The sequence below is a fragment of the Amblyraja radiata genome, chromosome 4 (genome assembly GCF_010909765.2).
Source record: "Amblyraja radiata isolate CabotCenter1 chromosome 4, sAmbRad1.1.pri, whole genome shotgun sequence".
Lineage (NCBI taxonomy): Eukaryota > Metazoa > Chordata > Chondrichthyes > Rajiformes > Rajidae > Amblyraja > Amblyraja radiata.
Window position 1 is genome coordinate 28568119 of NC_045959.1, and position 27632 is coordinate 28595750.

The window sequence follows — 27632 nt, forward strand, 5'->3', positions numbered from 1 at the left end:
ATATATATATATATATATATATATATATGTATATATGTATATATATGTATATATATCTTAATTTCATTTAATCATATACGATTGAATATGTGGCATTATTTTTGTCTTGTTTCTATAGTCAAAGGGTAAGGTTGATTGATTTATTTGTGCAGAACAGTGATGGAAGTCCAACTCTTGCCTTGTTTCTCTTGTTTATATATATATATATATATGCATAACAGCATGAATTATAATCTGATTGCCATACATGAATATACTAAGGTCATTCATGTGCTGAACCTGTTGATCAGAGTCTGGCTCTACTGTGGAATGTAATTATCAATGTAATTTAGTCTAACGTTATTCATACCTAATCCAATTTAAAGCATAAATGTTGCATTCAAGTGTAATTTAAAAGACTCGCTACAGTATGCACCAGATTGCACAATTTCAAGCTGAAAAATGCAAAAGCTCCGTCCCACACCTCCCCCCCCCCCGGTCGCTAAGCTCCCTTACAATTTCTCACTCTCAACTCTCACCCAATGTTGGCAGCCCTGCAATTGGTGAATGTGGTATTGCGTGTATGAGCAATGTGGTCTGCCCAGAAGAGCTCACAGAGTAAAATTAGGGCTTTAATTATGGAGATAGTTCGTATGTCCTTCCAGTGAGGTTGGAGGTATGTTGTAGAGACAGTTGTAGGAGTGACAAAAATGCCTCTCATTGTCGATGGAAGCTTGAAACCAAATAATCTGCAGAGTTATGGAGCAAGAGCAGGTAATGGCACTACTGTGGAGGCTGGCAGGAACTCAGGGCTGAATGGTCTCCTGTACATTTACACTCTTTTGGCAATATATGATGGGCAGAGCAATGCTCCATGACTTGGACTGAGTGGATGGGAAGAGCGGGAGTAGAACAGCAGAATCGTCTTCCATTATTTACCTCTTGTATACTTTTGCTATCCACAGATTTCCCTAGTGGTTTGCTTTGTGCTGATGTTTGGAAATGCCATGCTGTTAAGCTCCTATTATGCTGCCTCTCTGGCTGTTGTTTACGTAAGTAGATAGGGCCCAGTGGAACTTTTCAGTCTTTATTCTGTTTAAATCGTTTTTTTTAGTACTGTGATATCTTGTTTTATTTTGTTTCTGTGGTCTGCATGTGTAACAGCCATTTTACTGATCCTAAGATTAGTTTGGAGCCTTTCTGCTACAGCGATAATGTCAGCAATGCTAGCAAGTATCCTTTTCCCACTTTCCCTTGCTCTCCATGCAAAGGCAGTAATGTATTTGTCTAGAGACCAGTTTTGATTCTCCTCTGAGATGAGGAGCAGGAGCCAGTCACAGAGAGAAGGAATGCAAGTGATATTTTTTGGCAATAAATTTGTTCTGCTTTTTCTCCTGCACTCCATTCCCCTTTGTCTTTGGCCTAGATGGTAATATGTCTCCTCTCTCCAGCGCTCATTGTCCTTCGCTTCCCTTAAGATTAAGTAGCCATGTGGATTAAAATAACTATTCGTGATCACTGTAAGCAAATGCATGGCTGTCGAGGTAGAGAGCAGATATGGAAGTGCTTGTGTCATTCAACATTGTGTCAAACAAATGTCTGTTTCAGAGGATCTCTTGGCAGCATCACCGTTCAAATCTGGGATGGGAAAATAGAGCAGTACTAGTGAGCTAATGAAGAAGGCTACTCTCAACCAGATAATTTGAGATTTTAAAAAGTGGCTGAGTCAAATTCCCAATTGCCTTGAATGCAAATGTGTTGTGACAAGAACATTCATCAGCTCCTTGCAAAAAACATAGGCATTTCAAAATGTAATTGGAAATAAGTTCTATGACTCTTTGTGAGCATCACAGTAATAATATTGTTAATTAATTTGCATGAAATAATACAGCGTTAGTCCTGGATCCATTAGAACTGCACTGGTGAACAGAAAGTGGTGGTTTAATAAATAGAAGTGGCTTTGAGGTCATTTATACAGAACAGTACAAGTGCCACGTTGGGTTTTCCCACCTCGGATGTGATTGGTGATTTAATTTTCAATGTAATGGGTAGAGAAAGAAATAAAAAATGATAATAACTGGTTAAATGTAAAGGGAAATTTCATTTATAATGTATCTGGGTGACAGGCAAAGATAATAATAATCACTTTATTTGTTTAGCACTTTTCATACAATTGAATGCAACCCAAAGTGCTTTTCACAAAAACAGGTCTAAACAAAAAACAATTTATAACGGCAAGGGCATAGACAGTTAATAACATTAAATGCACAGATTTATATAAAAATATAATATAAAATAAAAAATTAATAATTGAGAGTGTTAAAGGACAAAAAACAAAACATCAAGGGGCAGTACAGAGTCCCATATACTATATGAGCACACAAGCTGCAGAATGGTATGCTGAGATAAATGCAAGAGAATAAAGGTAATATTTACGTCATCAGAAGAAGTAAAGTCATTTAAAAGCTTGATTTAAATGATTTTAGCTGCCATTTAAACAGTAAAATAGGCACTCAAATTTCCCAGTTTACTGAGTAACATATCTCTCTTGGGATTTGATCCAGTCTTGTCATCGTTGAGTTTAAGAAAGTTAGCAGTCATCCATTTTTTAATGGAAAATAGGCAGGAGGTCAAAGAACTGAAGGCATTTGCATCAATGGGTTCGAAAGAGAGGTAATACAGTGCTCTCCATAATGTTTGGGACAAAGACCCATCAGTTATTTATTTGCCTCTGTACTCCACAATTTGAAATTTGTCATCGAAAAAATTACATGTGGTTAAAGTGCACATTGTCAGATTTTATTAAAGGCCATTTTTATACCTGTTTCACCATGTAGAAATTAGAGGTGGCATGCTTTGGATCTTGGGCAGTTCCTCCTCTCCTCCATACTTTGCTCTTGCCATCACTCTGATATGTTAACCTTCATCTCATCTTTTCACATGACCTTTTTTCCAGAACAGTGGTTGCTCTTTTAACTACTTCTTGGCAAACAAACCTGGCCATCCTATTTTTGCGGCTAACCAGTGGTTTGCATCTTGCAGTGTAGCCTCTGTATTTCTGTTCCTGGTGGTCCTTGACAAATCCACACCTGTCTCCTGAAGAGTGTTTCTAATCTGTCAGACAGGTGTTTTGGGATTTTTCATTATTACAGAGATAATTCTTCTGTCATCAGCTGTGGAGGTCTTCCTTGGCCTGCCAGTCGCTTTGCGATTAGTAAGCTCACCAGTGCTCTCTTTCTTCTTAATGATGTTCCAAACAGTTGATTTTTAACCATATTTGATTTTTTCTATTACAAATCTCAAATTGTGGCGTACAGAGGCAAATAAATAAATGATGGCTCTTTGTCCCAAACATTATGGAGGGCACTATAACTGCGTGTTATCGGCATAACTTAGAACATTTACATTATGCTATAGACAATAGACAATAGGTGCAGGAGTAGGCCATTCGGCCCTTTGAGCCAGCACCACCATTCAATGTGATCATTGCGGATCATCCCCAATTTGTAACCCGTTCCTGCCTTCTCCCCATATCCCCTGACTCCGCTATTTTTAAGAGCCCTATCAAGCTCTCTCTTGAAAGCATCCAGAGAACCTGCCTCCACCGCCCTCTGAGGCAGAGAATTCCACAGACTCACCACTCTCTGTGAGAAAAAGTGTTTCCTCGTCACCGTTCTAAATGGCTTACTCCTTATTCTTAAACTGTGGGCCCTGGTTCTGGACTCCCCCAACATCGGGAACATGTTTCCTGCCTCTAGTGTGTCCAAACCCTTAACAATCTTATATGTTTTAATGAGATATCCTCTCATCCTTCTAAACTCCATGCTGTCTGATAACTACTCCCAGCGGCAGCACATACAAGGAAAAGAGTAAAAGGCCAAGGCAGCTACCTTGTGCTACACCAAAGGGTATATCATGCAGCTGTGACACATGGTCCCAAATGGGCCTGTCCCGCTTAGGCGACTTTTTAGGCGAGTGTAGGAGACTCTGCGCTCGCCACATGCTCGCCACATGGTCGCCACATGTTCTCTGATGGTCTCTGGTGAGTCTCCTTCATGGTCACGAGGAGTTCCCGCTTTCTGGAAACTAATCGCGGCCTCAATATGGTCGCCGCAAATTTTTCAACATGTTGAAAATTTTCTGCGACCAAAAATTGGTCGCCATGGAGAAAATCGATAATCCTGTAGTCGTAGGTGCAGTTGTAGTGAGGTCTTCATGTAGTTATGGGTAGTTGAGGTAGTCATAGGTAGTTTTAGTTAATCGCCTTTGCTGCCCCTTCATTTTTATTGGCTCATTGGGGGGAAAAAACGTAAGCAGGAGTTTTCAGAACCAAGGATAACCGACTGGTAATATTAAATGTCCGCCAAACTTCACAGCTGTGTATCTCTGGCTTATTAAAAGTTGTCTGGGTTCTTAAAAGTTGTCTCCACTCCTTCTTCTCCCTTCTACCCCCCTCTCCCCCCCTTCTCCCCTCTTTTAAAGGACTTACCGTACATTGTGCTAGCCATCTTAATTACAGCGCCAACCTTCCTGTTCATCGCGGTGTGTGTCTGTATCACCTTGGCTTTGTACCATGTGAATTTCAGACAGCGCTCCCCCGCTTGCCCTGGCCCCCGCCTTTGCGATGTATTTGTGTGTGTGTGTGTGTGTGTGTTCCACTCTGACAGTTGCCGTTCTAGTTCCCGGTTTTTCAGGCGACTGCCGGCAACTTGACAGTCGCCGGCAGTCCGCTGAAAAATCACCGAAGTGGGACAGGCCCAAAAGGCTAACAAAGTACTTACTTCCACTTACATATGATTGGAACCAACTTAGTACCTGATCTGACAGGCCGACCCAGTTTTCTAAGCGATCTGTAGGAATGGATAGGAAAGACAGAAGGGACAAGATTCAGTAAACATCAGATATTCAGACTTGTGGGTTTAAAATGGACAAATTGGAGAAAAGAGGGATGTCTGGAGAAATGAAGAGGCTTGCCAGCAATGGTCATTTGAAAAGCACAAACTGTGAATAGTAAAGTATTAAATAACTAGGTTTTTTTAAATAATCCTACACATACTGTAATTAAGTTTAAAAATTAGCATTCAGTAACCAGTACCTGTACTCACCGATACGGATATTCTTTTTCCTTCTATTTAGGGAATGGTTACCTTCAAATCAAATATTTCACAATGTTGGCCACGGAATGTTCTGGGTTCATGGGTAAGTTGTACTTTTTTTTACAGCTAAGTGTGATTTATGTGTCGGAATACAATCGGCAACTTACTGGTGTGAAAATGTGGCTTGCTTATGGAATCTCACTTATGACACCACTCCGTGAAGTATAACTAGCTAATTTGGAATGGATCCCTGATGGTGGGACCTTGGCGTGTTAATGTGGGCAACTGATGAATGCTGTTGCTAAAAACGGAGGAAATTATATCAGGAATTTGCAGTACAAACTTAGTATGAATATGTATGGATAATAAAATTCAGATGGGGGCGGCGGGTATTTATGGTTCAGGTGGTGGGTTCAGATCTTTTGTCCTGGATGTGGTGGGTGCAGTGTGACTTGTGTCCTATCCATTCCTCAGTGGGAGTAGAGGCTCTGCTAATGCAAAATTACTAATTGTCTTTAATTCCTGTTTGTATGCACTGTTAATGAGATACTGAGTGAGTATTGTGTGCAGTTTTGGTCTCCCAATTTGAGGAAGGACATTCTTACTATTGAGGGACTGCAGCGTAGGTTCACAAAGTTAATTCCCGGTATGGCGGGACTGTCATATGTTGATAGAATGGAGCAGCTGGCCTTGTATACTCTGGAATTTAGAAGGATGAGAGGGATTCTTATTGAAACGTATAAGATTACTAAGGGTTTGGACACGCTATAGGCAGGAAGCATGTTCCTGATATTGGGGGAGTCCAGAACCAAGGGCCACAGTTTAAGAATAAGGGGTAAGCCATTTAGAACAGAGATGAGGAAAAACATTTTCACACAGAGGGTTGTGAATCTGTGGAATTCTCTGCCACAGAACGCAGTGGAGGCCAATTCTCTGGATGCTTTCAAGAAATAGATAGAGCTCTTAAAGATATCGGAGTCAGGGGATATGGGGAGGAGGCAGGAATGGGGTACTGATTGTGAATGATCAGCCATGATCACAGTGAATGGTGGTGCTGGCTCAAGGTGCCAAATGGCCTACTCCTGCATCTATTGTCTATTGTTTCCCCACCCAATAGATTGGTTGCCAGTAGCCTCCAGACTACAGACAGAGAGAAGTTCTGTAATGCCCATGACTGACGAGAGAGGACATTTACATTGGCATGCATTGTATTAAGCACTGAGATGGCTCTTACACCATGCTAAGTTAGTCTCATTGGTTTTCCTCTGAAATTGCATAATGTTCCTCACTTCCCAGACTTGAAAGTGGCCCATCGTTGTTCACGATAGTCAGGCATGGAATGCAGTTATCTCTAGCTTACCCAAAGTTCACAGTTACCTAAATGCGAACACATGAATGTTATTGCATGTCACAGGAATAAAATGCACTTCCAGTCTTGGCATCTTTTCTCCAGAACATAAACAGATACTTGAGAGTGGAAACCTCTGCTAACTTCCAACCTTTTACCTGGAGAAAACTAGATATAAGCACATCCTGATAACTTGTTTCAGATGTGCATTGACAATGAACATCCTTTAATTACACTATTAACAAGCGGTGTTAAAACGCAACAATCCTGATCATCAAAGTCTAACCTAAGTTACACATGGTGGGGTGAATTGGAAGCACAAGTCCCAAAGATTTGTTGTCCACTTGATGACAGGGTCAAGGATTGTAGAACAAGCCAGAAGGAAGAATCTAGTAATCATGAGTCAATGCAGGAACCAAAACCATAGGTGGTACAAGAGATTCTCTAGAAAGAGTTAAATTAACAGCACAATGAGGCGATATCCATGGGAAACAAAGCAACATCATCTAGGCAGCGTTTTTCTTGCCTGGTCTTCCAACCTTGCCAGTGCAAAGTACTGTATGTCGTGCAAATTTGTAATTAAAGCCAGAAAGGTTGGTTATGATCAAGCAGGCTGCACACTGGAGAGAAAGGGAGGACTGTTTGAGAATTGAAAATGAAAGAAATGTTGCAGGAGCTGAAGAAAAAATAAAAGTGCTTCCTCTCTCATCTTCCACCCATCACATGCTTTTACCTTCCTCCACTTCATACCAGTGCCTCTGATGTGTCTTTCTCTTCAACTTAGTCTCCTCCCTCCTTTTAGCATTCTCAGTGCATCATTCCTTCTGTGCACCTGATGCAAGTCTTTAATGGGACCCTCCTGCTAACCATAGCTCCTTCAGCAAAAGTGCAGAATGTTCCACACCTGCTATTTTTAATTTAGGACACCAAATGTGCCAGTTTATGAGAATGATCCCAGTAATGATTGTTTTAACATATGATGAGCATATGATGGCACTGGGCCTGTACTCGCCCTGCAGTTTAGAAGGATGAGGGGGTAACCTCATTGAAACTTATCGAACAGTGAAAGGCCTGGATAGAGTGGATGAGGAGATGATGTTTCCATTAGTAGGAGGGTCTAGGACCAGAGGCCATAGCCTCAGATTAAAGTGACACTTAGAAAGGAGATAAGAATGAATTTCTTTAGTTAAAGTAAAGTAAAGTAGCCTTTATTGTCATTCAGACCTTGCAGTCTGAACGAAATTTTGTTGCCTTGCAGTCCTACATATAGTAAAAAATGGCAAAAACACACACAAAAAACACAAATTAACATCCACCACAGTGAGGTGAATACTCCTCACTGTGATGGAAGGCAAAAGTCTTAAGTCTTTGTCTCTTCCCTTCTTATTCTCCCTCTGCGCCGAGGCGATCCAGGCTTCGGATGTTGTGACCCCGCCGGGCGATGGTAAGTAATGTCAGTCCCGCGGCTGAATCCAAGCTCCGCGAACGGGCCGGTTCAGCTCCGCGGCCCGGGGTGGTCGAAGCCGCCGAAGCTGCGGCCCTCCAGTCCAGAGGACACAGCTGTTGTCGCGGGAGCTCCGGAGAACAGGTCACCAACCTGCGAGCTCCCGACGATGTCGTCCACCGGGCCCGCGGCCGGTCCTCCGAGGTCGGATCGCTGCTGCCGCTGCCTCTGCCCCCTCCGAGGTATGGTGGCTGCTGCCGCTGCCGCTGCCGCTGCCCGCTCCGGGGTCGGGTCGCCACTGCCCGCTCCGGGGTCGGGTCGCTGCAGCCGCTGCCTGCTCCGGGGTCGGGTCGCCACTGCCGCTGCCCGCTCCGGGGTCGGGTCGCCACTGCCGCTGCCCGCTCCGGGGTCGGGTCGCCGCAGCCGCTGCCCGCTCCGAGGGCGGGTTGCCGCTGCGCCAGCTCCACTATTAGGCCTCGGCGCAGGCGGAGACGGGGGATACGACAAGAGAAGTCGCATCCCCCCGAAATAAGAGACCAAAACCATGTTTACTCCCCCCCACCCACACACATACACAATAAACCAAAATTGAAATAAAACAGGACAAAAGAACAACACAAAAAAGAAAAAAGGGTGGTAATCTGGAATTCATTGCCACAGATGGCTGTGGAGGCCAAATGATAATTTTTAGGTGTAGATTGACTGATAGATTCTTGATTAGTAATGTTGTCAGGGGTTATGGGGAGCAGGCAGGAGAATGGGGTTGAGAGGGAAAGATAAAACAGCCATAATTGAATGGCGGAGTAGACTCAGTGGACCAAAAGGCCTAATTCTGATCCTGTATATTTGTGAACATGAAATGCGGCCAGGCGATGCAGTAGTTCATGTCTTCTTTGGATTAAAAATCCTGTGTTCACCAAGGATGATACGGTCTGCTGTGAGTTAGAGATTACACTCAGCATGGTTGTCTGCTTTCTGAACATTTTCATTCATTCTACAAGCATGACGACCTGCTGGTCACTAGATAGTTTAGTTTTCTGATGATCTCTACCTTCTGTCCTGATTCTGAGGGTGTTCAATATAAGCAGCAGCAACATCACTCTGATAAAGACAGTCTGATGAAGGGCTCGACCTGAAACGTCGCTCATTTCTTCTCTCCAGAGATGCTGTGTGTCCCGCTTAGTTACTCCGGCATTTTGTGTCTACCTGATAAAGACAATGTTCATGATAGAAACATAGAAAATAGGTGCCATTAGGCCTTTCAAGCCAGCACCGCGCCATTCAATATAATCATTGCTGATCATCCAAAATCAGTACCCCTTTCTGGCTTTTTCCCCATATCCCTTGATTATTCCCTTAGCCCTAAGAGCTAAATCTAATTCTCTTGAAAATATCCAGTGAATTGGCCTCCACTGCCTTCTGTGGCAGAGAATTCCACAGATTCACAACTCTGGATGAAAAACTCATCTCAGTCCTAAATGGCCTACCCCTTATTCTTAAACTGTGACCCCTGGTTCTGGACTCCCCCAACATCAGGAACATTTTTCCTGTATCTACCTCTTAAGAATTTAAGAATTACAACATTACTAATCAAGAATCTATCAGATTCCTTAAATCCTCTTAAGAATTTTATGTTTCTATAAGATCCCCTCTCCTTCTAAATTCCAGCGAATACAAGCCCAGTCGACCCATTCTTTCATCATACGTCAGTCCCGCCATTCTGGGAATTAACCTGTTGAACCTACGCTGCATTCCCTCAATAGCAATAATGTCCTTCCTAAAATTAGGAGACCAAAATTGCACACTATATTCCACCTGCATGATCCAACATTGGCTTCTGCAATTCCAGATTAAAGCCTCTGCTCCCATTATTTTGGCGTGCAGATTTTGGTAATGATGCCGCCTTTGGGATTTTATTCTTCAGTCGTCTGTAGAGCACTGATCTTTAATCTTTCTGCCTTCCATCATATTGCCTGCTGAGTGTTTTCACTATCTTTAGTTTAGTTTAGAGATACAGCATGGAAGCAGGCCCTTCGCCCTACTGAGTCCACGCCAACACTAGTGCTATGCTATCCCATGGCCTACATATTAGGAACAGTTTTATAGAAGCCAAATAATCTACAAACCTGCACAACTATGGGATGTGGGAGGAAACTGCAGCACACAGAGGAAACGCATGCGGTCACAAGGGGAACGTGCAAATACAACATAGACAGCGGGGGAGGGGAGGTTATGGGCGGACGGGTTTGTGGTGGAGGGGTGTGTGTGGGTGGGGGGGGAGGTGTGTGGGCGGGGGGGATGGGGGGAGTGAGCTGGGAGAAAAGACGGGAAAATCCATGGGCGAGAGGGGGGTATCACGGGGGAGGGGGGAGGAGGCAACGAGGGGGAGTAGTGGCTGGAATTGGCTGTGCGATGTGGACTGACAGCGGGCGCTGGTCGTTCTCCTGCACCGGGATCTGAGTCTCCGCTTTCCGTTTGGTGACATCAGTGACATCTCCGACTCTGGGCTGGGTCTCCGACTCTGGGCAAGGCTCGGCAGGGTCTTCGACACTGGGCTGGATCGGGTCTCCGATGCTGGGCTGGGTCTCCGACGCTGGGCTGCTTGGGGCTGGGCTGCTTCGGGTCCCTACGAAAATTGTGTCCGGTTGGAAATATCCGCCGGCCATCCTCAGCTCCAGTAAAGACGCGATGGCGCACGAAGGGCCGGACCGTCCCTATGAGTGACAGGTGAAGAGACTAATCCGCGTGACGCTGAAAGGCAGGAGAATAGACCGATCTGCGCATGCGCGGTTTTTAAGATTTTTTAAACCTCGCTATCTTTTACGACATTCAACCGATCGGAACAATGTCTTGATGCAATCGTAGCATTGGAGAGCGGTGAGTGAACTGGCGAAAATCATAGCGCTATCGCCAATCGTTTTTGCGCAAATAGAAAGACCACACAAACTGGAAGATAACAAGATCAGAGTTTTAGTTATGTATAGATAGAAGATAGGTAGATAGATAGATGACCTGGAATTCAAGAATTCCAATTTATATTTTCCTGCATAAAATGAAATAAAGCTGTACAGGTCAGATAGCTCTTATCAGGGAAAAACTGGATTAATATTTCATAAGAACTAGGTTTTAGTTCAGTTAGAGTTTGGATACATCACCTGATGAATGATAATACAGGCTTGGGACTAAATTCTATGCTATGCCTATGCTATGAAATTCCATTGAATTTACAACATTTAAGAGCCAGCGATCAAAATAATGTTGTTGAATGATATATAGGGAAGATAAATAAACATCCTGCTTGAGATGGTTTTGGACTTGGTGTTATAGGCCTGATAACATTAAGGTTTCAGATGTGAAATTAGGAAACTTAACTGAAATAAAGTGCAATTAAACAATAAAATGTTTAATATGTATAAATCTTTTGCAGACAGTTAAAGGATTCACCTGGCTTGTTGGAACCATAATCCTGAAATTTGTGGCTTCTAAATTATTAGGAGTTACAGATGATGTAAGTATCCACATTATGAATGAAATATATTAGTTACAAAAATAAATATTTCAGCTTCACAATTCTTTTTAGTCAGTAATGTACTGATTTGCATTTCCTGAACTTGTCGATATGAGATAGTGTAATTTGGCGCAACAACACTTTTGGGAGCGACTATGTTACACATGATGATGACACAATCTCTCTATGCAGTATATTGTACTTGGGAACACCAGGTATTTCCTATTGAGAGCAAAACAGAAATGTATTTATTTGCCATTTTGATGTGGCAAATGTCTCATTTCACAGGAGTGTATTCAAATAAAATCCTGCACCAAGCCACCCAAAACATCAGTGCTACTGGCTTTAAGGTACATTTTGTGAAAGGAGGAGACATAAGCATTCAGAGAGAGGCTATTTCGGAGCTACGGGCAGGTAGTTGAAAGTGCATCCATCAAACAGTGGAGCTATTGATGTGTGAAAGATCACTGGTCAGAATTGGTCAGTGCTGCCATAAGTGAAGGTTCAAAAACTTTAAGAATTGTAGATCAGTTCCTGGTGACATGATGGAATAAGCAAGTCTGGCTGGGGTGTGGGAGATGTTGAGTCTTGAGATAACGATGGTGTGTATGAGGGTTTCTGCAGTAAGTATGCCTGTATTGTAGAAATGGGCTGTATTGGTAGACATCCATATTATTTATTGTAACTGGACCAAGTGGGACCTGTTGCTCCAACACAATATTCCACCACTCACCCATAGCCCCCAACTGCGCAGGCGCGGCTGACGTTTTTAAAGTTTAAAAAAATGGCAATAACATGTGAACGCATCTCACTCTATCTCTTCAGTCCCCTATTCCCCTCCTCCATTTTCCTACCTCTCCCCACCCTCCACCATCTCCCCTCCCTCCTCCCTCCTCCCTCCCTTCCTCTCTCTTCCCCTCCCCTCCTCCATTTCCTCACTAAACCTCATCTACCCCTCCTCTTCACCCTCTTCTTTCTCCTCTCCTCCTCCCCTCCCCCACTCCCTCCCTCACCTCTCCCTCCCTCTCCTTTCACATACCCTCAGTCACTCCCTCCCTCCCTCCATAACCCCTCTCCTCTCTTCCATTATCTCGCCATCCCTCTTCCTACCCATATCGTCCTCCATACCCCCACAGCACACCCTACCCCTCCTCTTCACCCTCCATCTTCTTTACCCTCTCCTACCCTCCCCCACTCCCTCCCTCACCTCTCCCTCACTCTCCTTTCTCCTACCCTCAGTCATTCCCTCCCTCCCTCCGTAACCCCTCTCCCCTCCCTACCTCCCACCTCTCCCTCTATCTATCTCCCCCCCCCCACTCATCACCTCCCCTATCCCATCCCTCCTCACCCCCACTGCCCTCCCATCCCTCTATCCCCACGATTTTTTATGTAAATGAGATTTGGGATCCCATTGTGATGTCATTGTGAATGAAAACGGAAGAATTTTATTAAAACTGAGTTATTTTGAAAATAGTGATTTTTAAAAATGTAAATGAGATTCGAGGTCACACACACTAACCACCCCCCCGCACACACGCTAACTACCCCCTTGATATTATATTAATATTATTAATTTGCTTTTACCCCAGTTTCTTTGTGTGTTATGTGTGGGGGGTGGTGTGGGGGGGTAAGGGGGAAACCGTTTTGGCCGCCTCTTCCATGGAGAGGCGACTTTTTCAGGTCGCCTCCCCCGTGGCCTAACACCAAGGATCGGCGCGGACTTTCCCGGAGACGCGCCCGGAGCTTCAACGGCGGGCGCAGCGTGGACTCTCGGCGCGGAGCGGGTGAGACCTCGCTGGAGGGGAGCGCTCCGTTACGCTGGCCCGCGGCAGCCGGCAGTCTGAAGCCACAGTCTGCAGAACTCCAGCTGGTGCGGCGTCTACAGCCCGGGATCCCTCGTGGAGGACCCGGGGGGAAGAAGAAGCTTCCACCGCCGGCCCGCGGCCGTCTTCTACCGTGGGTGCGGCATGGACTTACCATCTCCCCTGGAGGGGAGCTTCGACCGCCGGCCCTGCAGACTGCGGTGCTTCCGGCTGCGGCACGGCAGGTACTTTAAAACTTTGACCGCCGGCCTGCGGCCTACACCAGCCTGAAGCTGCGGTCTCTGGTTGGGAAGAGCCGATCCTGGACTCACCTTGACTTTGACTTTGTCCCTTACCATCTGGACGCCCGCAGCAACGGCTGTGGAGGGTGGTGGTCCCGACCACGGGGGAAAATGGAGGAGGACTGGCCAAGCTCTGTGCCTTCCACCACAGTGATGAATGCTGTGGTGGATGTTTGTGTAAAATTTTTATTGTGGTTGTGTTCTTTATTACTGAACCGCTGCTGGCAACCCAAATTCCACCGACCTTGGTTGTGTGGCAATTAAATTATATCTATCTTATATCTTATATCTATAACGGTCCTATCTACTGACGCATAGGCCCCAATTCACAGGCGCTTCTAGAGAGGGAGGGTGGGTGGGGGGGGAGGGGTAAAGAGTGAGGGCAGAAAGAGAAGGGGCAGAGACGGAGAGAGAGGGGCAGGAGACAGAGGGAGAGGGAGGTGGAGGAGTGGGAGGGTGGGAGGGGAGGGGGAGAGGTGGGGGAAGGGAGGGGGAGAGGTGGGGGGAAGGGAGGGGGAGGTGGGGGGGAAGGGAGGGTGATAGGTGGGGGAAAGGGAGGGGGGAGGGGGTGATAGGGCGTAGGGGTGAGATGGGGGAGGGGATGAGAAGGGTGTATGGATGGGAGGAGCGAAGGGCTGAGGGGGGGAGAAGGGGGAGGAGAGGGGGGGTTGTTACCGAACTGAACTCACTGTGGAATGAATCCATTAACGGAGCCACTCTGCTGCTGGATTCTACATTGTCCCTGCCTTCCCTCTGGAAGCCTCGTCCCCATCATATGACGTGTTCCCAGAGCCCTGGTTAAACACGGGGGCCGCTCACGGTTAAGTCTGTGATAGCGGCCCCATCAGAGACTGTGAGGCCTCGCATCCTCGGCGCTTCAGACCCCGAGTACGGGGAGGGGGGGGGGGGGGGGGAGGGTGTAGTGGGCGCGCGGACGTGATGCCGAGTGATCCTGCGGGCCAGGCGTACGCCGCCGAGACGCTGCATACGAGGTCAAGACGCTGCGTACGACGTCAAGACGCTGCGTACGCCCGTCAAGACGTTGCGTATGCCCCCAATGCGCCTGCGGGCCGACAGGCCGTTGACGCGCGGGATCTTTGCACTACAATGCTTTTGACTGCAGGGGCTAAAAGTTCGTTGCTCCGGAGATTCAACTCTAAATCTCAGCTAACGCTTCTATGTAGCACTGAAGTGAGTTCTGCACTGTCAGAAATACACTTTTCAAAGAGCTGTTAAATCTGATATGCGCCTCAGATGTGGACTGAAAAGAATCTGCTGCATTGTATTTTAGAAAAGCAAAGGGAGTTATTCATAGACTCTGGGTCCATATTTATCCCATAATCCATGTATTCAAATGGGATCGTCTTTACCACTCTGTAATCCACGGGAGCTGGCGTTAGCAGCTTGGCTCCCATGTTTCTTATGATCACATTTCAAATGTGCTTGATTCTTAGCTAACCTTGTTTCTCCTTAATTGCAGGCACACATAAGTAATCTACTAAAATCTAAGTTTACCAACTACAAAGACTTTGACACCTTGATGTATACGTGTGCTGTGGAGTTTGATTTCATGGAGTTAGAGGTAATCTTTTATTTTGGAAACCGCTCTAAATATTATTAAAGTGCTTATCGTAGAATGTGATTCCCCTCTACCTGCCTCAAGTACTTCCTCTGACACCTACCACCCTTTGTGTGAAAAAGTCACCCCTCAGATTCCTATTAAATCATTTCCCCTTCATATTCTATGTACTCTGGTCCTCGATTCACCTACTCCGGGCAAGAGACTGCATCTATTCCTCTCATGATTTTATACGCCTCTAAAAGATCACCCCTCATCATCCTGCGCTCAAGTTGTCCCAGCATACTCAACCTTTCCCTATAGCTCAGATCCTCTAGTCCTCTCATATATCTTCTCTTTACCTGCTGCAGCTTGACAACATCTTTCCTATAACATAGTGCCCAGAACTGAACACAATACTCTAATTGCGGTCTTACTAACGTCTTATACAACTGGAACATGACCCCCAACTTCTATACTCAATACTCTGACTGATGGAGGCCAATGTGCCGAAAGCCTTCATGATCACCCTATCTACATGCGACTCCACCTTTAAGGAACTATGCACCTGACCTCCTAGATCCCTCTGCTCTACAACACTCCCCAGAGCCCTGCCATTCACTGTGCAGGTTTTGCCCATATTAGACATCCCAGAATGTAACACCTCACATTTCTCTGTGTTAAATCCCATCGACCATTCCTCAGTTCAAGATCCTGCTGCAATTTATCACAACCATCTTCTCTATCTGCAAAACCACCTACTTTTGTATTATCTGCTAACTTGCAAATTATGCCATGTATGTTCTTATCCAAATCATTGATATAGATGACAAACAATAACAGGCCCAGCATCGAACCCTGAGGCACACCACACGTCACAGGCCTCCAGCCCGAGAAGCTACATTCCACCATCACCCTCTGCTTCACGAAGCCAATTTTCAATCCATTCTGCTATCTCCTTAATTACCATGCGATCTTTCAAGCTGTTCCCTTTGTCCTTTATTATCCCAATTCAATTGCCAACCATTTATATATCTGCAGTGCTTTTTCAAAGGCCAAGCTGTGTTTCCTTCACTTCTGCCTTCTTTGTTGCTCTTTATTTAGTATGTAAAACAAAAATCCCTGTTCCGAAGAACGGCTGCTGGAATCAGGATTTGGATTACTGTCAACTCTTGTCAGGATTACTGCCCAATGTGTGAAATAAGTAATGCTCATAAAGATGTTATAATAACTTGAGCCAAATTGACACTGTCATTATGCAGTATGCAGATTATTAGGACAGTTTAAAGCTTACGAAGAAGCGCTTGAGTATTCCTGTTTGTGTTAAAGAACTTCAAGAACCCTGAAAGATCCAGAGAAATTACAGGAAATCACCATCCTCTAGGTTGTTCTAGAACGTATTTCAGCTAGTGCTCGACATCAGTATGATGAAGAGTGAATGAGAGAGGCATGTCTTGAACTGTAACTTGCTGAAGGGCCACAATGCCGGCTGGCATCAGAAACTTTCCTGGGTTTACTCAAGAAATGTAAAAATATATTATTGTTAATCTGCTTTCTTTTGTTTTCAGACTCCCTTGAGATATACAAAAACTCTGCTCCTCCCGGTGACTGTTTGCGTTTTTGCAGTTATTGTTGCAAAGGTAAATCCAGTTGTAAGTTTAGAGTCTTTGTTCTGAGCAAAATACTTGTTTAAGCTTGCTAGTATATACAAAAATATCCGTGACTGCTCAGCAGAGGTCCACTTGTCATTGACACATGTAAAATCTCCCTGTTTGTGAAGCAGTCCAATAGTTTCCTTCAAATGGGTTGGAATATGATGATTCTAAAAATGATTTTTGTTCATTAACTGTTGGGGCACTAATGTATCATACAATATATGCTTATGTAGTTTTATTTATAACATTTGTCATTTATTTTCCAGTGATGGAACAACTTGTTTAGAGGTTGTTATGGCTGCTTATGCCTCATGTCTTTCCTTGTCATCCCAATCATTAGAAGTTGTCATTGAATGATCAGCTTTCATCCCCAGGGTTCATTCACACATGATAAGCATTGCAGTACAGAGGTTTCCTGCTGCACCTAGGGCTGTTAAGGTATTGCACAGCAAACACACTTGACAGTGAAATCACTTGTACATCACTTGTCAAACCTTTGTGCAGTTAGAAGTAGTTGTCATGAGGACTTGAAGCTGTTGTGTCATTTATTGATTTTCCATCAGCCTTCAATCTGACCCCACTGTTCTCTGACCATCTTTAGTTCTACTTGTTCGTACGTTTCAGAGTAAGCTCGTTTTCACTGCTGGGCAATTCTGTGATACCTTACTGGGCCAATCAAACAATCAGTGATCAAAACAAGATCATATCCCCATAGCCATTCGGAGAACTGCTCCAATGAATCTTTGAAAAATACAACAAATGTATATTACTCAACTTGTTTGGCTTTTTTGTATGAAAGTTTGCCAAACTCTCTTTCAGAAAGGCAGATCAGCGATCTCCCCATCGCCGGACTGAACTGGATTAAATATGTCTCTCTACGTGTCCTAACAGTGGCAGCTGTGGCTACCATATGTCAGGATTTGTCTTGAGATTGTCTTCTCTCTTTCATTCTCTCACTTTTTTATGGATGAACCTGCAGGGCTTGATGCAATCAATCCCAGTTTATTGAGAGAGGCAAGAAAGGCAATTGTTGATGCCTTGTCAGAGATCTTTATATCCTCTGTAATCACAGGTGAGGTCCAAGAGTTCTGGAGAATAGCCAGTGTGGTTTCTCTGTTCAAGAAGAGCAATAGAGACAAACCAGGAATTCATAGACTGGTATCAACGGTAGGGAAATTATTACAGAAGATTCATGGGGATAGGATCTACTACCAGCTGGAAAAACATGGAGTTATTAAGGATAGACAGTTGGGGAGATCATGTCTTGCTAATTTGATTGAGTTTTTAGAGGAGACTAGACCAAATGCAGACCCGTTGGTTCCCTACCCATAGCCCCCATGGGAGGCGTGGTCCTCCAACTCAAGCCGTTCCTGAACGTAAGATTCCAGCACTCCCCTGCCTTCCTCAACAGTGATCTTTAAAAAAAATCCAAATTGCACTTGCCCCTTCCCCTGCTAGTCTATCCATTGTGACATCATCAGTTGAAGCTGCCAATGGAACGTCAGAATAATAAGAATCAGAACGTAAAAATCTTGTGAAAGTTGACATTTTAAAAGTTTTAATCGTGAATAACGTGTCAAATATATGATGAGATCCTCACAGAGGCTCAGCACTGCTCTCTGAGCCATTGTGATGTCATCATTTGAAGCTGGTGGTTTTAATTTCAGTCTTTTATTTTAACCAGTAATGAGTCGAGAATAAGTCGAGAAATAAAGCATGAAATATTCAGATAAGATGCTTTCAGCCTCGATGGGAAAAATGTCAACCGGAATATGTAAAAATGTAATCGCTATCGCGTAGTGTTTTTGCGAAGATGTAAAGACAACCACATAAATACACACACACACACATATACACACTAACAAGATCAGACCTTTAATAAGTACTAGACCAAGTGGGACTCGTAGGGTCACACACACTAACCGCCCACCACACACAGACACTAACCCCCCCCCCCTTGATATTATATTAATATTACTCATTAACTCCTTTTACCCCATCTCCCGTCCTATCGATTCACGCATAGCCCCCAACTGCACAGGCACAGTTAGAGAGGGAGGGAGGCAGAGAGGGAGGGAGGACAGAGAGGGAGGGGGCAGAGAGGGAGAGAGGAAGGGGGGCAGGGAGGGAGCAGGGGGTGGAGAGTGAGGGGAGGAGGTAGAGAGGGAGGGGGTAGAATGGGAGGGGGAGGGGTAGATACAGCACCTACCCAGGTCGTAGAGCAGCAGCCTCCCCAGCAGGCGCCGGGCGGTGGACCCGAGCGAGGCTGTGGACGGCGTCGACCTGAGGACCGTCAGCGAGGCGGAGAGCGATCGTCGACCCAAGGGAGGCTGCGGGCAGGCGTGAACCAAGCACGGGCGTGAGGGCGTTGAGCCGAGGACCCCGAGCGTGGCGGCAGACAGGTGTCGACCCGAGGACCCCAAGCGAGGTGGCGGATGGGTGTCGAACGGGGCTTGGCCTGCGGCAGCAGCCTCCCCACCAGGCTCTGGGCGGCAGAATGAGCGAGGCTGGGGGCGGGCATGGACCCGAGCGAGGCCGCAGGCAGGTGGGTAGGCGTCGACCCGAGTAATCCGAGCGAGGCGGCGGGGGTTGTCGACCCGAGGACAGCGAGTTCGCCCGCCGCAGTCTCCAGTCTAGGGCCCGACCATCTCCGGGCTTGTCCTTTCTTCCACCGGCGGCGCCTTTTGAATAATCCGGGGGGGGAGGGAGGGGAGAGGAGAGAGGAGGGTGACGTCACTTTTCAATAATGTCGAGAAATAAAGCATGAAATGTTCAGATAAGGTGAACCCGGCCTCGACGGGTAAAATGTCAACCGGAATATGTAAAAATGTTATCGTTATGGCGTCGTTTTTTTGCGAAGATGTAATGACACACACATATACGCATGTACAAGATCATAGCTTAAATAAGTACTAGACGAAGTGGGACCCGTTGGGTCCCATGTTCACACGGGACTGCTGGTCCCCCAACGCCATATTCCACCTCTCCACCAATTCCAATATTGGTGGCCGGGGGGGGGGGGGGGCAATCTGATGCGCTAGTATGGGTGCTGTGGGCTGAAGGACTGGTTTCTAGAGGGCTAGTATGGACATTCTGGGCCAAATGGATTCTTGGTGTGGCAGCTCAGTCACTCAAATCTGATGTGCGGGCGGCTCACTCATGGCTGGTGGGTTCGCAGTTGACTCACGGCTATTCCATGAAATTCCATTTCAAACAGGGTGCAAGGCCTCTGAATTCAAGTGCATTTTCATACCACTTCAAGCAGGGTGCAAAGCCACCAAATTCTAGTGCACTTTCGTACCACTTCAAGCAGGGTGCAAGGCCACCAAATGCAAGTGCAGTTTCCGACCACTTCAAGCAGGGTGCAAGGCCACCAAATTCAAGTGCAGTTTCGTACCACTTCAAGCAGGGTGCAAGGCCACCAAATTCAAATGTAGTTTCATACCATTTCTTGCAGGTTGCAAGGCCACCACATTCAAATGCAGTTTCATACCATTTCATGCAGGGTGAAACCACCTTAAAACCACATAAACACCACACTCACAGTTCAGTAGACATTCAGTGTGTTCAGTTGATTCACAGCTCAGATAGATTTGTGACCTCTCCCTCCCCCATCTTGCAGAGACTGAGCCACACACACACTTCTGGGTTTTATAATCCCTCCCCCTCCCACCGGAAGGGGCGTGGCCTTCATGCCATGATTGACAGGAGAGAGATTCTCAACATTTTTTAAACACTTTGATTTTTCATTGATGGGAAGAATCCTCTGCACCCGATGAGCGGAGGGGGACAGTAAGATGGCCAAAAAGTGGTAGCGTTTTATCTAAAATCAATATACAGTGTAAACAGGAAGTTGTCAACTTTAGACTTTTAATCATTTGCCATTTCAAACCACCCACCACCAACAACCATTTGCTGTGCTTTATTTCAAACCAACCACCACCAACAATCATTTGCTGTGCTTTATTTCAAACCAACCACCACTAACAACCATTTGCTGTGCTTTATTTCAAACCAACCACAACCAACAACCATTTGCTGTGCTTTATTTCAAACCAACCATCACCAACAACCATTTGCTGTGCTTTATTTCAAACCAACCACCAACAACCATTTGCTATGCTTTTTCAAACCACATTAAGGGCACTCAAGGTCAGTAAACCCACACACAGTTTAGTAGACATGTGTTCAGTGTTATTCACAGCTCAGACTGAGAGACATGACCCTCTCGCTTCCCCCATCTTGCAGAGACTGACTGAGGCACTCAACACTTCCGGGTTTTATAGTCCCTCCGGATGTGGTGTGGCCTTCAGGAGAGAGAATCTCAACATTTTTTAAACACTAATAACTCTTTTATTTTTCATCGATGTGAAAAATCCTCTTGTCCAGCGCAGCGGAGGGGGACTCTGAGTAAGATGGCCAAAAGTCACAGCCGTAAATGGCAGCTTTTTTTCTAAAATCAATATACAGAACAACAGGAAGTGGTCAAGATCAGACTTTTAGTCATATAGATATATGATATATATGATGACATTATAACTAAGATGATTGATGGAGCAGTGAATGTTCTCTATATGGACTTTAATAAAACATTGAACATGGTCCCTTGTGTTATGCTGATCCAGAAGATTAAGGCATATGGGATATACAGAAACTTGGTAGACTGGATTCAAAATTGGCTTGGCCGGGAAGCCCAAGGGTTGTGGTGGAGAGCTGGTACCCTGACTGGAGATGCGAGACCAGTGGTCTTCTGCAGGGATTAGTGCTGCTGGCACGTGTCAGTGATACGTTAATGTCTGATTAGTAAGCATGCAGAAGACATGAAAACTTGTGGGTAGTATGAAAGTTAAAGGCATACAACAGGATATAGATTAGTTGGAAATTTGTTTCTCGTACAAGGTTCAGTATGATTTTGTTCACTTACAAGGTTCAGTTTGTTTCCTCCTCAAGAGTCAAGAGTGTTTTATTGTCATATGTCCCAGATAGAATAATTAAATACTTGCTGCAGCACAATAGAATAGCTGAAGAAACTCAGTGGGTGAGGTAGCATGAGGCATCTGAAGAAGGGTCTCGACCCGAAGCGTCACCTATTCCTTCGCTCCATAGATGCTGCCTCACCCGTGAGTTTCTCCAGCATTTTTGTCTGCCTTCGGATTTTCCAGCATCTGAAGTTCTTTCTTAAACAGAATATGTAAACATAGTACACTGTAAATAATATGATGAACGAGACACACACACACACATACTCAAAAAACAAACAGTAACAGTGCAATAATAATAATAATAATAATAGTAGTCTATTGTAGTTCAGAGCTTATGAGGTTGTGGTGTTGAATAGCCTGATGGCTGTAGGGAAGAACCTGTTCCTGAACCTGGACGTTACAGTTCTCAGCCCCCTGTACCTTCTTCCTGATGGCAGTGGTGAGATGAGTGTGTGGCCAGGATGGTGTGGGTCTCTGATGATGTTGGCTGCCCTTTTGAGGCAGCGATTCCAATAAATCCCTTCAATGGTGGGGAGGTCAGAGCCAGTGACCATCCACATACTGTTCAAGAAGCCCTCTTGGATATTGTATTGTATTGTATTCAAATTTATTGTCATTGTCTCAATTAGAGACAACGAAATGAATTTCCCTTTACAGTCAGTATCATAAAAATAAATAAATAATAAATAATAAACATATTAAAAATAAAATAGATTTTTTTAAAAAGCACAAACACAGAAAGTCCACGACACAACATAACACAATGGCACCAAGGTGAGGAAGGCACCATAGTCCAGCCAGCCTCCCCTCCGATCTTCCCAGATGTTCACCCGTGGTCGGGGCCTTCCGAGCACCCGCAGTCACCACCCCGGGCGGCCCGATGCTCAGGCCCTCTCGCCGGGCTGATGGAACACCAACGCCGAACCCCGACGGTGAAAATCCTCCTCAGCGGCCCGGACTTCCCGATCAGCCGCCTCCCACCGGAGTCCGCAGCTCCCGAGTCCGCAGGCCGAGCCGGGCAGAGTCGCAGGACCCCACGATGTTTGTCAGCGCCGCCCCCGTTGGGAGCTCCGCGAACCACAGCTCCAGGATGTCGGTGCAGCAGGCCCAGCACTCCAGGCTCCAGACAGCGATCCCCGGTAAGACATCGCCAGCCCCGCGATGTATCAGCGCTGTCCCGCCGCTGCTGGAGCTCTGGTCGGTCCAGGCAGGAAAGGCTGCGCCAATCCAGTAGGTAGGCCGCTGGGGGGGGGGGGGGAGGCGAGGACGCGACTCGAATAATAGTCGCATCCTCTCCAGGAAGCGACTGAAGGATAGTATCCCCCTTACCGTACCCTCTTCCCCCACATTAAAACATTAAAAAAAACATAAAAACACACTTCAACATAACAAAAAAAAACGAAAAAACAAAAAGATACTGGGCTGAAGGTGGAGGCAGCTGGCACCAGCGCCACCGGAAGTACATAACAAATTCTGCTCATGTGGACCGAAGGGCCTGTTACTGTTCTTTATGATACTTTCCCTCTAATAATTTGCTTATACACTAATGGCACCAAAGATATTTGCTTTCCTTATTATGCAATGTTGGATGGAAACGCACATGGCAATATTAGCAAGTTTGCAGATGAACAAAAGTGGGTGTTGTTGCAATTTGTGAAGATGGATGTCAAAAATGTCAACAGGATCTTGATCAGTTGGCCAGGTGGGCTGTGGAATGGTTAATGGAATTTAACACACAGAAATGTGAGGAGTTACATTTTGGAAAATCTAACATGGGCAGGGTCTACACAGTGAATGGTAGGGCTCTGGGGAATGTTGTAGAGCAGAGGGATCAAAGAATGCAGGTAAATATTTCCTTGAAGGTGGGGCCACAGTAAGATAGTATGGTCAAAAAGGCTTTGAGTATTGAGTATGGAAGTTTGGAGGTCATGTTGCAGTTATATAAGACGTTGGTAAAACTGCATTTAGAGTATTGTGTTCAGTTCTAGGCACAATGTTATAGGAAAGATGTCAAGCTGGAGCACGTAAACAGAAGATATACGAGAATGTTGCCAGGACTAGAGGGTTTGAGCTATAGGGAGCGGTTGAGCATAAAGGGACTCTATTCCTTGGAGCACAGGAGGATGAGGGGTGATCTTATAGAAGTATATATAAAATCATGAGAGAAATAGATCGGGTAGACGCACATAATCTCTCGCCCAGAGTAGGGGAATCAAGAACCATTGGATATGGATTTAAGGTGATGCGGGAAAGATTTAATAGGAATCTGAGGGGTAATTTTTTCCACACAAACGGTGGGGGTGTATGGAATAAGCAGCCAAAGGAGGAGTTGAGGCATGGACTATTGCAACATTTAAGAAATAACGGACAGGTATATGGATAGGACAGTTTAGAGGGATATGAGCCAAATGGAGGCTGGTGATACGAGTGTAGATGGGACAAGTTGGGCCGAAGGGCCTGTTTCCATGCTGTATGACTCTGACTATGTTTGTTTCCATCAAAGTCAAAAACAAAGAAATATGCATTTGAATAAATTTGAAGTGAATTTTAGAGCTGCTTATCTTGTCTTGAGTATGAATGAATGAATGAATGAATGAATGATATCTTTTTATTTCAAACGATTAAAAAAAAAAGAAGAAAAGAAAAGGTGAAAATGAATAAATAAAAGGAAAATTATATATATACATATATATATACATAAATACATACACACATACATACATATACATGTACATATACATACATACAGATACACATATACACACATACACATATACATAACATATATGTACATACATAAATTAAAAAATCAAAAGCCAATTTCAACATAATACACATTAGACTCGTTCGAAAAGGGATAGGAAGAAGCCTATGCTTGTCAAGTCCTACCCCCATTCTTCACGATTAACAAATGCAAAATTCAATAAAATAAACTAAACAGACAATTCAAATAAAACTACTCCAATCAAGCTATTAAGAAAAAAAGAACAAAAAGAGAAAAGAACAAAACACTCGGGCAACCTAGTAACAGAATAAGTAATACTATAACCTACTGTCAGCTCACTTGTCCAGTTGTACCCCTGCCATTTTATCGCGGACAGTTATTGGATTCTGCCAACACTGTTGCTAAACTGGATCCAGATTTAACCAGTGTGATAAATATTCACAGCAAAAATGTGATATTGATTGCACTCCCCTTTTCTCCTTGCATATATCTACAATACAATACAATACAATACAATTCAATTTATTGTCATTTGGACCCCTTGAGGTCCAAACAAAATGTCGTTTCTGCAGCCATACATTACAAACAAATAGACCCAAGACACAACATAATTTACATAAACATCCATCACATTGCTGTGATGTAAGGCCAAAAAAACTTATCTCTCCACTGCACTCTCCCCCCCGATGTCAGAGTCAAAGTCAAAGCCCCCGGCGGGCGATGGCGAATTGTCCCGCGGCCATTAAAGCCACGGTCGCACACCGGGTTCTTGGTGTTAGAGCCCCCGGCGTGCGCTCGCAGTCCCGCGGCCATTCCAAGCCGCGCGGGGCGGTGCTGTAAGGCCCCGCTCCAGGAGCTCTTCAACCCCGCAACTCGGGCGGGAGAAGTCGCCGCTGCGGAAGCCCAGAAAAGCGGACTCCCTCCAGGGACCCGCGGGCTCCCGGTGTCACTGTCCGCCAGACCCGCAGTTGCAGCCTCCGAATCTCCGGGGGTCGGGCCGCAGCAGCGTCCACCACAGCTCCACCCGCTCTGGACTCGGCCAGCTCCGCGACGGTGAGGTGAGTAGTCGGCACCAGAGCCCCCGGTCTTCCTGTTGGAGGCCGCTCCTCGTTGCAGCCCCAACGACAACGGAGACCCGACAAAGAAAAGGTCGGTTCTCCCGTGCAGGGAGAGATTTAAAAGTTACCCCCTCCCCCCCCCACACCACCCCCACCCCCCCACACACATACCCCAACAAAAAATAACAAAAACGACATAAAAACATAGACATAAAATAATAAAAACGCAGACGGACTGCAGAGGCCGCTGCTGACGAAAGTCGCGCTGCCCATCATATCTGAGGCTATTGTGGTCATTGTGATGACAATGATAGCATTGTGCCTTCCCCCACAGTGCTATCCACTGTGGGGGGATGATTTTTTTTTGTTGTCTAATTGTAGTCCTGTAGGTCTGTGTCCAAGATGGCTACCGTGAAGAGAGAGTGGACGCTGGCGCGCTTTGGCTGCCGCTGCTCTTTCTTCACACTGTGTTTTTGATTTTCTGTTTTTGGATTGAATTCTGTTTTTAATTTGTGTCTCTGTGATGTCTTTATTACTTGTTATATTCCGATTATATGTTTTTATTCCGATTACTATGTAAGGTGTCCTTGAGATGTCTGCAAGGCGCCCATTAAATAAAATGTATTATTATTATTATTATTAGTAGCACTTTGATGTGCCCCGGCAGAGTGAAGAACATAGCATAGGCCTTCTAGTGGATTTGTAACAGACTATACTGCAGCATCAGACACTGATAATTGGCTTTGTGCTGGCGTACAGGCTGACAATCTTTTGAATTCATTTATTGCTGGTGAATGTTCAATTCTGTGAAAAGATATTGGTTTCCAGTACATTGGTTTGGCATTGTTGAGTTACACAGCATGGAAACAGATCGTTTAGCCAGACATGTCCATGTTAACCAGGGTGACTTCCTGAACTAATCCCATTTGCCCGTGTTTGACCCATATCCCTCTAAATCTTTCTTATCCGTGTACCTGTCCAATTGTCTTTTAAACATTGCAATTGTACTTGTCTTTTCACTTCCTCTGGCAGTTAGTTCCACCTTTGTGTGAAAACATACCTCTGAAGTCTTCTGAAGGAAACATCGCCTATTTCCTTCGCTCACTAGATGCTGCCTCACCCGCTGAGTTTCTCCAGTATTTTTGTCTGCCTCTGAAGTCCTCAAGTCATTCCCCCATGGCTCGTACGGCCCTTGAAAGTCCTTGGATTTATCATAGGTCCTTGAAAATTCACTTTTAATGCTAAAAGTATTAATTCATGCCGAGTAATGCGGCATTTTTTCATAGTTTACAATGCATATTTTTATTAAAAGTCGGGAAACATTGTTAGATATGTTTGCTAATGACATTCCCTGTGGGAGGGAGGGGAGGAGCACTAGGACCCAGCAGAGTCAGACGACGTGCTGTCTGCATGTGTGAGGTTGTGGGCCTGGCGCTGATGTGACGGCTCTGGCCCGCTGGTGGCCGGTGGAGAGTGTGTGCGTGCGCGTGTGTGAGTGCATGGGAGTGTGGGTGTGTGTGTGTATGTGTGTGGGTGCATGTGGGTGAGTGTGGGTGGGTGGGTGAGTGAGTGGGTGGGTGAATGTGTGGGTGAATGTGTGTGTGACTGGGGGAGTGTGGGTGAATGTGTGGGAGAGTGGGTGAGTGAGTGGACTTCTCTTCCTTCAACCCGCGACATTGCGTGCAAACGTTGCTTGTCCAAGGCCAACAACATTATAAAAGACCCCACACATCTCCATCACGGACTGTTCACTCTGCTGCCCTCGGGCAAAAGGTATCGCAGTATAAGGAGCAGTACAGCCAGGTTTTGCAACAGCTTCTTCCCCCGAGCCATCAGACTCTTGAATTCCATATAATGTGCCGCCACTATTATCTATTTTATCTTTTTATCTATTTTATCTTTTTGTTATTTTATGTTGCACGGTGAGCCAGATGCAACAAAATGTTGTTCAGATTTGCATTTGTTGGTGTATTTTTGAATGATAATAAAGTCTTTGATTGATTGATTGGGAGTGTGTGTGCGAGTGCATCCGTGCAATATTTTGTCGTGTTAAATTAAGTATTATATGTTTTATTATACTAGTTATACACTGGGATGTAGTGATCGGCTATAATCTTGTTTGTCCCTCTTGGGAGACATGATTGCCCCCCCCCCTTCCCCCCTCCCCACAAGCAA

General features: G+C 45.3%; 1 protein-coding gene across 1 annotated transcript in view; it reads left to right on the top strand.

The window, feature by feature from the left end:
- The window catches only part of dpy19l1 (dpy-19 like C-mannosyltransferase 1), a 126717-nt gene that overhangs the window by 36501 nt on the left and 62584 nt on the right, over window positions 1-27632 (top strand). The window contains 4 exon segments of the mRNA XM_033019147.1: window positions 945-1031; window positions 1590-1609; window positions 1779-1819; window positions 21449-21454. Of these exon segments, the coding sequence (XP_032875038.1) occupies window positions 945-1031; window positions 1590-1609; window positions 1779-1819; window positions 21449-21454 (154 nt within the window).